Source organism: Engraulis encrasicolus, chromosome 3 (assembly GCF_034702125.1).
Source record: "Engraulis encrasicolus isolate BLACKSEA-1 chromosome 3, IST_EnEncr_1.0, whole genome shotgun sequence".
Taxonomy (NCBI): domain Eukaryota; kingdom Metazoa; phylum Chordata; class Actinopteri; order Clupeiformes; family Engraulidae; genus Engraulis; species Engraulis encrasicolus.
In genome coordinates this window covers 1,665,482-1,681,842 of record NC_085859.1, presented here as the reverse complement: position 1 = coordinate 1,681,842, position 16,361 = coordinate 1,665,482, and the positions used below count along the sequence as shown (strand labels likewise).

At 42.9% G+C, this 16,361-nt stretch overlaps 1 protein-coding gene and 1 pseudogene across 1 annotated transcript; both read right to left on the bottom strand.

Annotated features, from left to right (window-relative positions):
* On the bottom strand, positions 1–514 carry LOC134446445 (stonustoxin subunit alpha-like; annotated as a pseudogene).
* A 52-nt stretch (positions 515–566) lies between these two features.
* On the bottom strand, positions 567–15,197 carry LOC134446444 (E3 ubiquitin-protein ligase TRIM47-like). The gene is made up of 7 exons (XM_063195811.1): positions 14,340–15,197; positions 10,181–10,276; positions 8,430–8,663; positions 3,560–3,731; positions 3,421–3,456; positions 3,129–3,188; positions 567–571 (listed from the first exon to the last, which is right to left on the bottom strand). The coding sequence occupies exons 1-7, from the start codon at positions 14,925–14,927 to the stop codon at positions 567–569; spliced, it is 1,191 nt and encodes a 396-aa protein (XP_063051881.1). The 5' UTR covers positions 14,928–15,197.
* Positions 15,198–16,361: the final 1,164 nt, after the last annotated feature.

The following is a 16,361-nucleotide window of genomic DNA, read 5'->3' as shown; positions in this document are numbered from 1 at the left end:
TCACAGCAGCCTCACTGATCCATATACTACATGAAACTCAAACCCAAACCCAGGGTAGAGTGTGTGTGTGAATGTGGTGTGGACTCTGTGCAGGAGGGTCATTGTGTCTCCAGAGATGCTGTAGAAGGCCAGAGTTCCTGCCCTGTGATCCACATACACTCCTATTCTGGAGCCGGCCACTAGAGGGAGTTTAGTCTGTTTATTATTGTGTCTGAAAGAGGAGCTGGAGCTGCAGAGGTGCAGCATCCATGACTGATCATTACCTCCAAACCCACACTCATCACCCACTCCTTTCCTGCTGATGCTTTTATATGATACTGCTATAGCAACCACTCCACTCAACCTCCCAGTAGCAGCGTGCAGACACACCCTCTCTACACAGCACCTGATGCCACCCATCAAATCTGTCTGGATGATTAGGATATGACTGAAGGGACTGAAGTCTACACTCCACCCTCTTGTTCCCCTCAGACAGATGGAGCCATTTGTTTGCTGTGTTTGGATCCAGAGTGAAGTGACAGCAATCTGATGGAGGAGAAGACAGGACACACACAGGTTTTTAGTTGTTAGACTTAGGACAGGTGAAAGTGTGTAGGGGGAGGAGTTTCTGTTACTGTGCATGTGAGTGAGTGTGTGTGTGTGGGGGGGGGGGGGAGTTTGTGTGTGCACCCGTGCGTTCATGTTTGTGAGTGAGTGAGTGTGTGTGTGTATGTATATTGTGTGTGCTTGTGTATGCGTGTGTGTGTGTGTGTGTGTGTGTGTGTGTGTGTGTGTGTGTGTGTGTGTGTGTGTGTGTGTGTGTGTGTGTGTGTGTGTGTGTGTGTGTGTGTGTGTGTTAGAAAGAGAGGCAGAGAGAGGCAGTGTATGGGGAGGGTGTGTAAATGTGTGTGTGTGTGTGTGTGTGTGTGTGTGTGTGTGTGTGTGTGTGTGTGTGTGTGTGTGTGTGTGTGTTTGTGTGTGTGTGTGTGTGTGTGTGTGTGTTAGAAAGAGAGGCAGTGTATGGGGAGGGTGTGTTAATGTGTGTGTGTGTGTGTGTGTGTGTGTGTGTGTGTGTGTGTGTGTGTGTGTGTGTCTGTGTGTGCGTGCGTGTGCGTGCGTGCTTGTGTGTGTGTGTGTGTTCGTGCGTGCGTGTGTGTGTGTGTGTTCGTGTGTGTATGTGTGTGTTAGAAAGAGAGGCAGTGTATGGGGAGGGTGTGCATATGTGTGTGTGTGTGTGTGTGTGTGTGTGTGTGTGTGTGTGTGTGTGTGTGTGTGTGTGTGTGTGTGTGTGTGTGTTAGAAAGAGAGGCAGTGTATGGGGAGGGTGTGTGTGTGTGTATGTGTGTGTGTGCATATGTGTGTGTGTGTGTGTGTGTGTGTGTGTGTGTGTGTGTGTGTGTGTGTGTGTGTGTGTGTGTGTGTGTGTGTGTGTGTGTGTGTGTGTGTAATCCCATGCTGCTTATGACCAAATCGTTCTGATCTGAAAGACAGCATGGAGTCTACCCTCAGCGAGGGTACCAGATCATGGTCCCTGTCTCTCTCCAATCAGAGAGCAGGGAGGCGTGGAAAGGCGATGACTGGAGTTTGTTTGAATAGATACAACTGATATCATTGGCTACGCCAACTTCTGCCAAATGATACACATTCATAATGCCCAATAAACAGCCATCGTCAATCGTAAACATCACCCCCCCTACGGGAATTACAGTAGGCCGGTCTCCATAAACAGCTGTCCTCAATCGTAAACCTCACCCCCCCCTACGGGATTTACAGTAGGCCGGTCTCCATAAACAGCCGTCGTCAATCGTAAACCTCACCCCCCCTACAGGATTTACAGTAGGCCGGTCTCCATACCTTACCTCACTAGTGATTAGGTCTGGTGATAACCACAGAAGTGTGTGTGTGTGTGTGTGTGTGTGTGTGTGTGTGTGTGTGTGTGTGTGTGTGTGTGTGTGTGTGTGTGTGTGTGTGTGTGTGTGTGTGTGTGTGTGTGAGAGAGAGAGAGAGAAAGAGAGAAAGAGAGAGAGAGAGAGACAGAGGGAGGGAGAGTGTATGGTGAATGAGGTGTCTGTGTGTGTATAGTGTGTGTGTGTGTGTCTATACAGTATGTGTTTGTGTGTGCATATGTTTGTGTGTGTGTGTGTGTGTGGTGAGGGAACAGAGAGACAGAGAGAGAGAGAGAGAGAGAGAGAGAAGAGAGAGAGAATGTTTGTGTGTGTGTGTGCGTGTGTGTGTGCGTGTGCGTGTGCGTGTGCGTGTCCAACTCACACTGTAAGAAGTCCTCTCTGGTCACTGGTTCAGCAGTAAGAGCCTGGCCATCAGACACTGAGAACGAAAACATCACATTGGCCTAAATAAGTGTTCCACAATATGAAAACATCACATTGGTCTAAATAAGTGCATCAACACCACAATATGAAAACATCACATTGGCCTAAATAAGTGCATCAACACCACAATATGAAAACATCACATTGGCCTAAATAAGTGCATCAACACCACAATATGAAAACATCACATTGGCCTAAATAAGTGCATCAACACCACAATATGAAAACATCACATTGGCCTAAATAAGTGCATGATCACCACAATATGAAAACATCACATTGGCCTAAATAAGTGCATCAACACCACAATATGAAAACATCACATTGGCCTAAATAAGTGCATCAACACCACAATATGAAAACATCACATTGGCCTAAACAAGTGCATCAACACCACAATATGAAAACATCATATTGCACTAAATAAGTGCAAGATCACCACAATATGAAAACATCACATTGTCTTAAATTTGATCCTAAATAAGTTCTGACGGGAGCGTGTGGAAGTTCAGTGTTCGATGACAGAGTCGCCAGCTCTGAGCTCAAGACATCAGAAGCTAAACATGCACATTCCTGACCCAATTGATTGGAACACAGGACTGGCAAAAGTTTCATTCTAAAACTTAACAACAGTATCAGGGGCGGAGCAGAGGGGGGGGGGCATAGGGGCCAGGAACCCCCCGTCCTCACCACTTAGGGGGGCCCCCTGCCAGTGGCTTTCGAATGCCAAACATCTTGTAGGGGCCCCAATCTACGATATTTCGTAGGCCCAACGCCTCTGACACATAAAATACAGAGGACATGACCAGTAATGACTTACTGGTTGGATGTAGGCCCTCCTTACTGTCTGCTCTTCTGATTGGAAGTTCAGGATCAGTATCTGCAGATCAACACAGAGACACACATTCACCCACATGCACGAGAGGCGGGAGGTCTGGGCTGGACTGCGTTGAGTGGGTTGAGAACATCAAAAAATTAGACAAGTTTCAAAATGGTCAAGGAATGGCTGATTTCAAAAATGCTGAGAGTAGTATTTAAAACTGTTTTGTGTATGCACATTTGTGTGTGTGTGTGTGTGTGTGTGTGTGTGTGTGTGTTTGGTGAAGACTCACCGTGTGTGCTCCGAATGATCTGCATGTGTGCCACAGCTATATAAAAAAAAACACACACACACACAAAATATTATAGGATCATTTCTTGCCCTGGAAAGATAATCGAAGATGTTTGTTATGATTTCTATACTTGTCAAACCTGCTGCAGATATCTTGACTATTTCCTGCTTGAAGACTGACTCCAGTTTCTCCTCCAGCTGCGTCTTCAATGCAGACACAGATTTCTTCAGGGGCTCCAAGGAGAAGCTTTGGCTGAAGGTCACACTGGTTGAAATTGTGCTGTAAGGTCTCCCAGTTATGGAGACAATGTTCTGCACAGAGAAACACACACACTAGGGTGAGGTGGACCTACTGACGTGAGCCATTGACCAGCAGGACATTAAAGGAATAGGTCGGTATTTTGCATTTGGGACCTTAATTATGGTGTATCATACACTGAGCTACCCACCTGTGTCACTTTTGTTTGATTTGAAGCCTTCCGTGAGATTTTGGGTTTGGGCGATATCCACAAACCACCGTACAACGGGAGTCAAAGGGGCACAGACTTTAAATCCCTCGTACACGCATAAACAGTATTTTCTTATTTTGTTTAGGGTCATTGGGATGATACAATTACGTTGCCGCATCATTCCAATCTTTAAATCTCCCGGGTTCAGTGAACAAATTAAAAATCTGTATCGACTGAGGTGTGCCACGTCATCTTTCTGCGACGCTCATTCTGACAGCCAGCCAGCTCTGCTACGGCTGTCGGCAACATGATACTAGAAGCAAACGTTGAAGCTCTCGGTTTTTAACAGTTCTTCGGCTAGAACTTTGCTATGGGTTGAATGTGCGCATATACTGGATGCTGAAACAAAATGACAAGCTTTATGAAACCGTGGCATTTTGCGTTGAGATGGAAAAGGAAGGCGCCACACTCTTGCGCCAAAGGTCTTTCTACCAGCAAAACAAAATAGCAGGACAGAAGTGACACAGCGTCAGAAAGAAAACAATGCTGATCCGATTGCTGATGGAGACAACAGAGGTAAGGACATGTTATGTATCTAGAGTTTTTGAATGGCTAATCTTGGTGTCGCCTCAAACTAGCTCTCTTCTCGCCTTCGTATGGCTGTTCATGCTACCAGCTACAGATAGTCAAATGAATCAAAGCTACGTTTGGTCTCAAACAAAATTGTACACGGAAAATAGTAGTCCTTCAGTAGGCAAGACAATCACAATCATATGATAAGCCTGTCAAAGCCCTGCACCAAATCATGGAGTAGGTCGACTGTGGCTTTCACTTTTACTGCTAGTAAAACTGACTACATATGACGGCACGTAATTCGACCGTCTAGCCAATAACTGGTAGGCCTACATTGCTTGATCTTCAGGTCATACTAGTTGGAGGTTTTACAGTGATACTGGTGTATTGACACACTTCTTTATTTATTATTTAGAAAGACAGGAGAAGGTCAAGACTCAAGAGCTGGACTTTCCATGACGTCCTCAATCGACCCCTGTGAATAGCAGCCCACCGTTGGCCAGCCATCAGTATCTACTGTGCAGTCATTTCCTGACCCGGTTTCTCACTAGCCCTTCGCAGACGAACACTACCACGATGAAGACGGTCGTCTGGATAATACTTCGGCTTGGCACCGGCATGGTCTACCACAAAGGTAAACACATCAGGCCTACCACTCCACTGCATCTGTTTTAGAAGTCTAAACAACACACCAGGGTGTATTCCATAGGCGAGTTATCACATGAACACATGTGTAAAAACTGAAATGTTGTTGCAACACATGGGATATGTGTGGCTCAGGGGAAAAACAGTTATGAGCCACTTTTGTAGTATTTCCCATACAGTACACCATTCATACTCATTATAATAACCTTTTTCTTACTTTCATGTCGATATTTTTCAAAGGGTTTTTCCATCCAGTATTACTCTGGCAAAATGCCCATTACTTTCCTGTCCAATATTATATTAAAAAAAAAAGACCTTTTGACTTATCACGGTGTATCTGGAGAGCAGACAATCTTCTTTATGAGTTTCACATTCTGTTACCTTACTGTCATCACCTACTGTGCACTCATGTGATTGACCTTTACCATTCCTGTTCAATGGCCATACATAATACACTACAATTGTCATTTCTATTTTCCAGATAGACGCCAGACCTTCTGAAAGGACCTAATGGACTGAGTGCTGGAAAGGAGACAACCCTTCTATAGAATAAACTGAGTGTAACAAACACTCCACCACGAAAACTCTCCACTCCAGTCCCAAGAACAGACATGTATGTTTTAGTGTCATGACGGAGCAATCATTTCGGAAGGTCCTAAACCCTATTTATCTAACATACTTTCTGATGTTTGATAGTGACATCTTGGTTACCCAATAAGACATTTCTTACATTATTACAAGATTCTTCACTTCTGCCTACATTGTTCATGACTGAATGATTACAATTATGATGTACACATTGTTATTGGTCACACCTGCTGACATTAAAGTCCCAGTAAAATCTTCTCTCTTTTCCTTTATGTAAAGAAGTTAAAGTAATGACACTTGAGTCAGTAAGGACAAATGGATAAATGTGTAAAAATGTATTGTCATATTATTTTCAATGGCCATCAAATGATATTGATGACCTAAGTTCAAGAGAGTCCTTGTGCACAAGCCCTCAGCAATGCAGGTGCTGATGTGAGGCAGGAGAAGGTGAACAATGAACATAATTCAAAAGACATTTCACACTGCTTACTGTTCTTTTTCTTCCTTTATTTTTCTGAGCTAACAACGCATTTTGCCCTGTGTGTCAAAATAAAGTAAGAAAAAGAATGGTAAGCAGTGTGCAGTGTCTTTTGAATTATGTAGATAATCTCTTTTTGTGAGTCCAAGATATTGTGCAGTTGGAAGTTGAGAAAGTGTCCCTACGATTGTGACAATGGAATGATGAAATTAATTTACAAATGTTATCAAAAGACATGGAATATTACATTTTCATTTCATTGCATTTAAAAAAAAAATGCATTGCACTTAGCTGACGCTTTCATTTACCAAAAGTGGTATTGGTTACAGTCCCTGGAGCAATGTGGGGTTAGGTGCCTTGCTCAAGGGCACTTCAGCCATAGATGGAGATGTAGGTAGAGGTCAGGAGGGATTCGAACCAGCTACATTTGGTCCAATAAGGGGTCCCCACAATGCACCTAAGATGTGTAATGTCAAATTATGTGTAGTATTACCAACTAGATTTATAACTTCATTGTAATTACTCAATATAACATATACAAGATGATAAGTCAATGTAGCGAAGCTCTGACTGCATATCCAGCATATGGTATGGTGGGAGATGGATGAGGGTCATAATGCACCTTGGATGACCCTTCTGTACTGTAACCTGGCTGCAGACGTTCAGCTCCCAGGGCGCTGTGTACAGCATTTCCTACGAGACAGATGATCACATTACAGCAAGTAAGAGGTAGGGACACTTCAGTCAATGACGGGGTTTTTTTTGGGGGGGGGGGGGCATGTGGTACAACCACAGCTTATGTTCATAAATAATTGATTAGTATACTGCAATGAAAATGCTTCTTGGATAATCCACTGAGATGAAACACAACAGAACAAATAATAATCTATACAATCGTGGTACTAGCTGTGAAGTTACTACTAACGTCACTGACTGACCCCAATATCGACAAAGCTGTCTGGGCATAGTAAATCAAACAGAATTTACAAATTCCTCGGCGACTTACTCAATTGAAAGCTGTGTGTTCCTGCGAGTTTTGGCTATAATCTCCGATTCAACTTCGAAGAATGTTGATACCAGCTCGATTCGTCATGGCGAGAATATCCTCCGGAGTTACTTGGCACCTTCCTAAATAAATAAAGAAGTGTGTCACTACATCAGATCAGTATCACACTGTAAAACCTCCAAGTGATATACCTGTGAATCAATGTAGCCTACCATTTCTCAGTAGGCTAGACAGCTGAATGTTTTACTAGCAGTAAAAGTAAAAGTCAACTGTACTTATAAGTAGGACTATACCCCATGATTTGGTGCAGAGCTTATCATATGATTGTGATTGTCTTGCCTACTGAAGGAATACTATTAGTATTTTCCGTGTACAATTTTGTTTGAGACCAAACTTGGATTCATTTGACTATCTGTAGCATGAAAAGCCATACGAAGGCACCGAGAAGAGAGCTAGTTTGAGGCGACACCAAGATTAGCCATTCAAAAACTCTAGATACATCATATGTCCTTACCTCTGTTGTCTCTATCAGCAATCGGATCAGCATTGTTTTCTTTCCGACGCTGTCACTTCTGTCCTGCTGTTTTGTTTTGCTGGTAGAAAGACCTTTGGCGCAAAAACCGCACACACAGCCTCGTATCCAGGAGAGTGTGGCGCCTTCCTTTTCCATCTCAACGCAAAATGCCACGGTTTCATAAAGCTTGTCATTTTGTTTCAGCATCCAGTATATGCGCACATTCAACCCATAGCAAAGTTCTAGCCGAAGAACTGTTAAAAACCGAGAGCTTCAACGTTTGCTTCTAGTATCATGTTGCCGACAGCCGTAGCAGAGGCAGAGCTGGCTGGCTGTCAGAATGAGCGTCGCAGAAAGATGACGTGGCACACCTCAGTCAATACAGATTTTTAATTCGTTCACTGAACCCGGGAGATTTAAAGATTGGAATGAGGCGGCAACGTAATTGTATCATCCCAATGACCCTAAACAAAATAAGAAAATACTGTTTATGCGTGTACGACGGATTTAAAGTCTGTGCCCCGTTGACTCCCGTTGTATGGTGGTTTGTGGATATCGCCCAAACCCAAAATCTCACGGAAGGCTTCAAATCAAACAAAAGTGACACAGGTGGGTAGCTCAGTGTATGATACACCATAATTAAGGTCCCAAATGCAAAATACCGACCTATTCCTTTAACAGGGCAGTGTCACCTCTGTGTTTAGCCATGTTTTCAACTACAGCGTTTGAATTACAAGTACACAGTTATGGCGTCTACCTTGAGGAAGTGGATGGGATCCTGTGTCAGTGAAAGCTGCTTCATCTCAGCATCTGTCCTCTTCAGCTCAGCAATCTCCTGCTCCAGTCGCTTCAGGAGTCCTTCAGCTCGACTCACCTCAGCCTTCTCCTGAGCTCTGATCAGCTCTGTCACCTCAGAGCGCCTTCTCTCAATGGAGCGGATCATCTCAGTAAACATCCTCTCACTCTCCTCCACTGCTGTCTGTGCACCAGACTGATAGGACACACGTGCGCGCGCGCGCACACACACACACACACACACACACACACACACACGCACGCACACACACACACACACACACACACACACACACACACACACACACACACACACACACACACACACACACACACACACACACACACACACACACACACTGAGCATTGCAACATTGGATTTTGGTTCATTTCACGTGAAATCAGACACTTTGGGACCCGACCGACCCGGATTTCAATCATACTTGGTGTGCCTTTTTAGTAGCAAGGTAGCACCCCAGAACTGCATTGGTTTGAATCTGACATTAATATTAAGAGAAACAGACTAGGAAAGGTTCACATGTGAGGGTAGGACACTATACATTCAGCCTTGAATATATTAGTCAGTGTTAGTCACAAAAAGATGCCTGTGGTGTTGTTTGAAAGCTCTTTTCTGGCTCTACATATTACACAATCAGCTTGGAATACAACAACTCTCAGAATATGAATTATGATAAATTGAAAAATTAAAAATTGAATATCTAAAAAAGCTATATTTTAAAATGGCCAGTTCCTTGTCCAAACGTAGCCGGCAATGTCATGAGCAACACCTCAAATGCTGGTGTTTGGTTCGTTATTCAAATATGGCATCATACAGACCACTTACTAATAATATGGTAATACCATAGTAGCATCACATGACAAAACAAAAACAAAACAAAAATGGTCAGTGTCCATGGTCCCAGGTTTCAGAAACTGGCAGATCCATTTATACACACCAAATGATGATATGTGAATGTTTGAACATTCCTTCTCTGTGTACCTGTGCCATCCTCCCTTTACCGTACTTTAAAGAGATAATCAATGGCTACACTCTCATTTTGTACTCTACCAGTGCATTTGAAGCAGCAGCTATGTCTTTTGTAGATAATGTATAAGTATGTCCCGTTGCAGTTACAGGTTCCACTACCAGAAGCACATCCTGATGATCCATGACAAGTCTATCTGGTCTGAAGGGAAAAGTGAAGGATGGAGATGAGGATGCAGGAAGTTCAGTTTCACCTCTCCAGTGCTCGGCATACATTCCTCAACACATGCTAGCCACCAGTTGCCATCATATACAGCTACAACATACCCTTTGATGCTTGAAAATGTAACACATTCCTTTACTGAGCTCACTCTTTCAACTCTGCCTTCTCTGAATGCTGAAAATGGCCTAACTTCCACTGTGTCCATTGACAATGGGCAGAAGCTGTGTAGTTTTCGAGTACCTGGAATAGTTCTTGCAGATTCAAACCTTTTCAACAGGTTATCAGATTTCAAATGAAATGACCCTTTTGTAGGGATTAGGAACCCTTCTTTGCTCATAGTTACACACGCACACGCACACACACACAGCCATACTTGTGCCACATCTCATCATAACTACTATCTCACTGCATAACCAGAAACCTGAGTGTCACATCTCTTCACAACTACTATCTCACTGCATAACCAGAAACTAGCTGCAGATTGTCTTCTCTGGTCAGTTCTCACCTTGAGAGTCTCCACAGCCTTCCTCAGCTCCTGCAGCTCCTTCTCCTTCGACTGGATTATCTGCTGGCATCTCCTCTGGCTCTGCCCCAACCCCTCCTGGAACAGCAGGAATCAAAGCAACAGAGTTTGAATTTATCATTAATGAAGTTAGTTAGAGCTTTATTTGTCCCTGTGGGACAATTGTTTTTGCATTACACTCGCTGGCACAAAACAAAAGCACACAAAGACAGTGAGACATATAAGCATAAAACATAGAACACAAAGATTGACATTCACACCAGCACACATTGGGTGGCTGCATAACTACAGTACTTGAGCTCATTTTGTGCTTTTATGGCTTGGGGAATAAAAGAGAACTTTGACCTATTTATGGACAGTGGATGTGTATATTGAGCGATGATGTTGTCAACCTTTTTAACAAGTCTCTTATTTAGGAGAGTGTTATAGGACTGAGTGAGGTGGAAACGTGCAGCACAAATTTAGTCAAGTTCATTATGTATTTTTGCTGGATTTTTATGGGGATTTGGAAAACTATACATTTTTGAAAAGTAGATAGTATAAGCAATCAGAAAAACAATGTTTCCATTTGCACAGGTGGCGGCCATCTTGGATTTTTCAAAATGGCGTCCGAAAAACCTATATTTTGTCATTTCTCAGCTTCTGAATAAGTTAGAACATTGATTTTAACTGCTTAACCAACATTTTCAGGGTCACTGAATCTAATGGTGTTAGTTTTATTGTTGTCAGACATTTTTGTTACCACACCAATTTATTTGAACTATTGATTTATAGTATTTATGAGTAGATGGCCCACCATTTAAAACATCCCAGCTTGAATGTGCAAAACTGGTACAGTTTACATGTCCACCATTTTGCTGTACATTTACAGGCTTGCCTGTGCAAATCTCACAGCTACATTGTATCCAGTATACAGGAGCAGTGCCACATAGTGAATGTTTTGAGTGTCAACAGGTGTTCAATTTTTTCATTCGGGGGAATCCTTCAGCATGCATGCATTTTCTGTATGATAATACTGGAAACTGACTGCAAGACAGAGTGACAAATCAATTGGTGTTATTAATATTATTAATGCACATACGAGCATGTCATTAACTGGTGTTGGTGAGTGTGCTTTAGTGTAACAGTGAGGGTTCTGTTTGCTGTTTGTTCTGGTTATATTCATGGGTGAAGAACATCGAGGTGAACAAGAGACATGTCAAGCCCATGAGCTCATTAACTGGAAGCTGTGTATTCTATGCCAGTCTGATGATGCCAAGACAGTGGTTCTGGTCCAGAATCCAAGATTAGACACTAATGGACATGTACGAGAAGTAGTTCAAGAGAGGGTCAGTCTGAGTGATTGGGACCATGTTAAATCCAAAGATGACTGCAGAACTGCACAGCTGAGACACCAGGGACACAGAAAGCAGTCTAGCATCTCTCCTGTCACTCAGGTGCAACCAACAAGGTTCAAATACAGCATGCAAGCAACCAACATGCACATAATTTCTACAGGACGGTGCACAGCCAAGAAGCGTGGCAAGAAGAGAGGATGAACAGAAATGGCATCTAATTCTTCTCCACTCCACTCGTCAAGAAACAAAGCTCCATCTGCCAAAAGGCCGATGGTGAACTACTTTATCTGGTCAGAACTGAAAATGCCGGAAAATCTCCAAAGGCTGCTTTGGAACAGTCCCAGAATCTCACACTCAAAACTAGACTGAACACCCGCATCTCAGCAGATGATGCACATGCAATTGATGTATGATATCACAAAGATTGTGGGACAAAACATGTGTCATGTACGGCGAGACTCAGGCCTGACAGAAATACAACTCTCAAAGAAGCCTTGACGTTAACATGTCTGCTTGAGCTGATCAACCGTATTGATGTGGAAACACAAAACAAAGCATGGACATCATTGAAAAAAATGTATGTCAACATGCTTGATTCAGAAGCCTTGGAGAATCATGAACTTGCATTCAGTAGAAAGTGGCCGAAAGAGAGACACACCCTTGCTAGTCTGTACAATTCAGCTGGGACATCATTGATGTTGCTGGATACTTGTATGGCATCTATTCCCTGGCCTGTCTTGGTGAAGGTTGCAATGTTTGTCCTTGTCACCTGTGCTGCTTTGTAAATTGCTTTCATGTTATCATATTCACCAGTTGTCATTGCAGCATGAACCATGTCTTCTTCACATGCTTCTGGATAGTAGGGACTTTTGACTTCTTTAGGTCATTTAGAACAGACAGATTTCAGTTATGGCAAGACTGTGAGGATTCTCTTTTTCAGCCACTTTATACTGAATGCAATCTTTGTGATATTGGACAGCAATTGAATGTGCATCATCTGCTGAGATGCTGGTGGTCATTCTTGTTTTCAGGGTGGGATTCTGGGACTTTACAGCAGCCTTTAGAGTTTTACTGCCATTTGCAGTTTTGACCTGATAAAGCAGTTCACTATCGTCCTTTTGGTAGAAGAAGCATGGTTTCTTATCGAGTGGACTCGTACAAAATCTTGTGGATAGTGGAGAAGAATCAGATGCTGAGGTGCCTGGGTCAGTCATTTTTCAGTCATTTTTCGAGACTTGGTCTGACCAAGTCCATAACAATTAACATTTCCCAAACGGCATGGTTGATCTGCCTCCTTACTGTAGGTTTGCTACTGGTTGATTGTTGTCCGACCAAGTGAGTGGAGTTCCCGATTTTTTTGAGATCAGAAACAATATTTACATTTCTCTTGGCCTGCCTAGAAGCAGTGCAGACGGTGCTGCATCACTGGGAGGTTGTGGCCTGTCTAGTGCAGTTCTGCAGTCGTCTTTTGATTTTAACATAGCCCCCATCACTCAGACTGGCCACCTCTTGAACTACTTCCAGTACATGTCCATCGGCGTCTAATCTTGGATTCTGGACCAGAACCACCTTTTGGCATCGTCAGACTGGCATAAAACACACAGCTTCCAGTTAATGAGCTCATAATGCTTGATAATGCCTCTTGTTCACCTCGATGCTCTTCACCCATGATTATAACCAGAACAAACAGCAAACAGAACCCTCACCGTTACACTCCACCACCATCACCAACACCAGTTAATGACAGTATGTACATTAACAATATTAATAACACCAATGTATTACTTGATTTGTAACTGTGTCTTGCAGTCAGATTCCAGGATCATCATACAGAAAATACATGCATGCTGAAGGAAGGCAAAAGGCAAAAATGTAACGCCTGTTGACATTCAATATATTCACTACATGGCACTGCTAATGTTTACTGGATACAATGTAGCTGGTATGAGCTTTGCACAAGCAAGCCTGGATATATACAGCACAATGCTGGACACGTAAACTGTTTTGCACATTCTAGCTGGGATGTTTTGTATGGTGGGCTTGACAGACATGCATCTACTTGTAGATACTATACAGTAAATCACCAGTTCAAATAAATTAGCATGGTAACAAACTGTCTGAGAACATTAAAACTACCACCAGTAGATTCAGTGACCCTGAAAATGTAGGTTTAGCAGTTTGAATCAATGTTTTAGCTCATTCAGAAGCTGAGATATTGCAAAATTATGGTTTTTCGGAAGCCATTTTGAAAAATCCAAGATGGCCGCCATGCAGACATTTGTGCAAATGGAAACATGGTTTTTCTGATTGCTTATACAATATACTTTTCAAAAAGGTATACTTTTCCAAATCCCCATAAAAATCCAGCGAAAGGTTCAGATCCAAACGTAATGAACCTGACTAATTCTTCTGTTGATACAACGTGACCTCAGCTAGAAATTAAACACGAGACAGACTGGTCGAGCCTGTATGACAGGTAGGAGGGAGGCTCCACTGAAGGGAAGCGTGTCAACAGATGTTACCTGTTAGACTCTCTGGAATGCTTCCTTCAGAACACGACAAGTCACTCCATATTCAATATTTAAATAGTGCATTTCAATTCATAACTTGTTAGGAGTTACTATACAGTATGTGTAGGCCTATGTAGTTAATGCCATGACTGTTGTCCTTGCATGGGGAATTAAGAAACAGTTACTTGTATGGCCATGTAATGATAAAAGCCGACTTGAATTTAAATGTTATTAGTTATAGCACAAGTTATCATAAAATGGATGCCCAAAACCACTTGCACTTCATTGTCTTACCTTTTTATGACTCCATTCTGTCGCAGTCGCGTTCACGTCGTGGCCTTTATGATTGTCCACCATACACAGAAGACAGATGCATCTCTGGTCAGTGCGACAGAATACTTCAAAAGGCTTCTTATGACGGGGACAGATCCTCTCCTGTAGCTGGCCCGTGGCATCGACCATGTTGTGATTTCTACCTGGATGAACTGCATCATGAACTTTCAAATGAGTGTCACAGTACGATACCAAACACTCCAGACAGGACTTGACAGCTTTGAGTTTTCTACCGGTGCAGACGTCACAGGCCACATCTCCAGGTCCAGCAGCACATTCAACAGCAGCTGCAGTTTGTATTCTGCTCTTCCTCATTTGATCCACAAGCTCAGCAATAATAATATTCTTCTTTAAAACAGGTCTTTGGGTGAAAGTCTGTCTGCATTGGGGACAGCTGTAAACGCCCTTCACATCTTCCTCATTCCAGCAGTCCTCAATACAGCCCAAACAGTAGTTGTGTCCACAGTTAAGAGCCACCGGATCCTTTAGAAAGTCCAAACAAATAGGACACATGAAAATGTCCTCATTACTTCCCATTGCTGCAGCCATTTTGTAAAGTATTCAGCGATAAGTGGACTAAGACGACAACACAGCTCCTCAGGTGCAGCTCAGTAGGTTTTGTTTACCTGTGGTGCTCCAGACTTCCTGGATGGGGAGTGGCGTGTTGTATTCATGGAGTACTGCTGCCCTCTACTGGCCAGGTGTAATAACAGCAGCAGCAGCAGCAGCTTGGATGGAACTTCAGGGTTGGGAAAGTTCCTTTTCTACTACAGTAGTGCTTGTCGACGGGGGCGGTACAGCCCCCCAGGGGGCGTTGGGGAGCTCTTGGGGGGCGTTGAGAAGGATACAACTGAGGGGGGGGGGGTGCTAAATTAGCATGGGGGGGCATTAGTAGTCCATTTAATTTACTTAAGTCTAATGGGGCAACATGATCTCCGAAAATTCCGTGCTCCTGGACACGGATGTTAAGGACACAAAATCCGTGTCCAGGAGCACGGATTTTGCCAAAATTCCGTGCTCCTGGACACGGAATTGTTTGAAGTGCTTTCTATAGGCTATTTCCACAGTCTTGCGTTTTCTCAGGATTTTTCTCTTTTCAAATATTTTGTCTCAAAAAATGTTTTTTCTTACTGACAGGTTAGGATTAGGGATTGTTTTGGTCTGGGCACAGCTAGTTTTCTTTCATTCATTATATGAGTTTGATAGCCTAGCAACCAACTGGAAAAGGTATTTCTCAAAAATATGTCTTTAATGACAGGTTAAGGTTAGGGAATGTTTTGGTCAGGGCACAACTTTAATAACTATAGCATTATTTTGTTTAGGATTAGCAATTGGTATGTATTTTCTAATGATAGAGTTAACACAGTGCTGTGGTAATAGCCTATAGAAAGCACTTCCGTGTGCCCATCACGGAAAACAATTCCGTGTCCAGGAGCACGGAAAACAATTCCGTGTCCAGGAGCACGGAATTTTGGCAAAATCCGTGCTCCTGGACACAGATTTCGTGTCCTTAACATCCGTGTCCAGGAGCACAGACTTTTTGGAGATCAGGCTGAATGGGGACCATGTGTAATAACAGCAGTAACAGCAGCAGCTTGGATGCTGGTCTTCCTCCAGAACTTCAGTGTTGGGAAAGTTCATTATCTACCACAAGAACTATAGTTCACAGTACATATCACACATATCAAAATTAACCAATAGTTCATAGTTTATAATTGTCCATAGTAATACTAGTTTGTTCATTGTTCAAAAAGCCTTCTGCCCAAAACTACTTCCTGTGTAGCCCAGTTCCTGTTAAGTTCCACGTTTTCAAGTGTTTCCCGCCAATTTCAATTCTCTTCCATCCATATATTTTCAAACTTGAGCCTTGGACATTATTTGTCTGTACACTATTCTTTATTTCATGTTAGTTGTTGGTTAGTAAGTGAAATTAGTCGTGCATGGATATTTGGCTATTTATTTTGATTTATTTGGTTCAAGAAA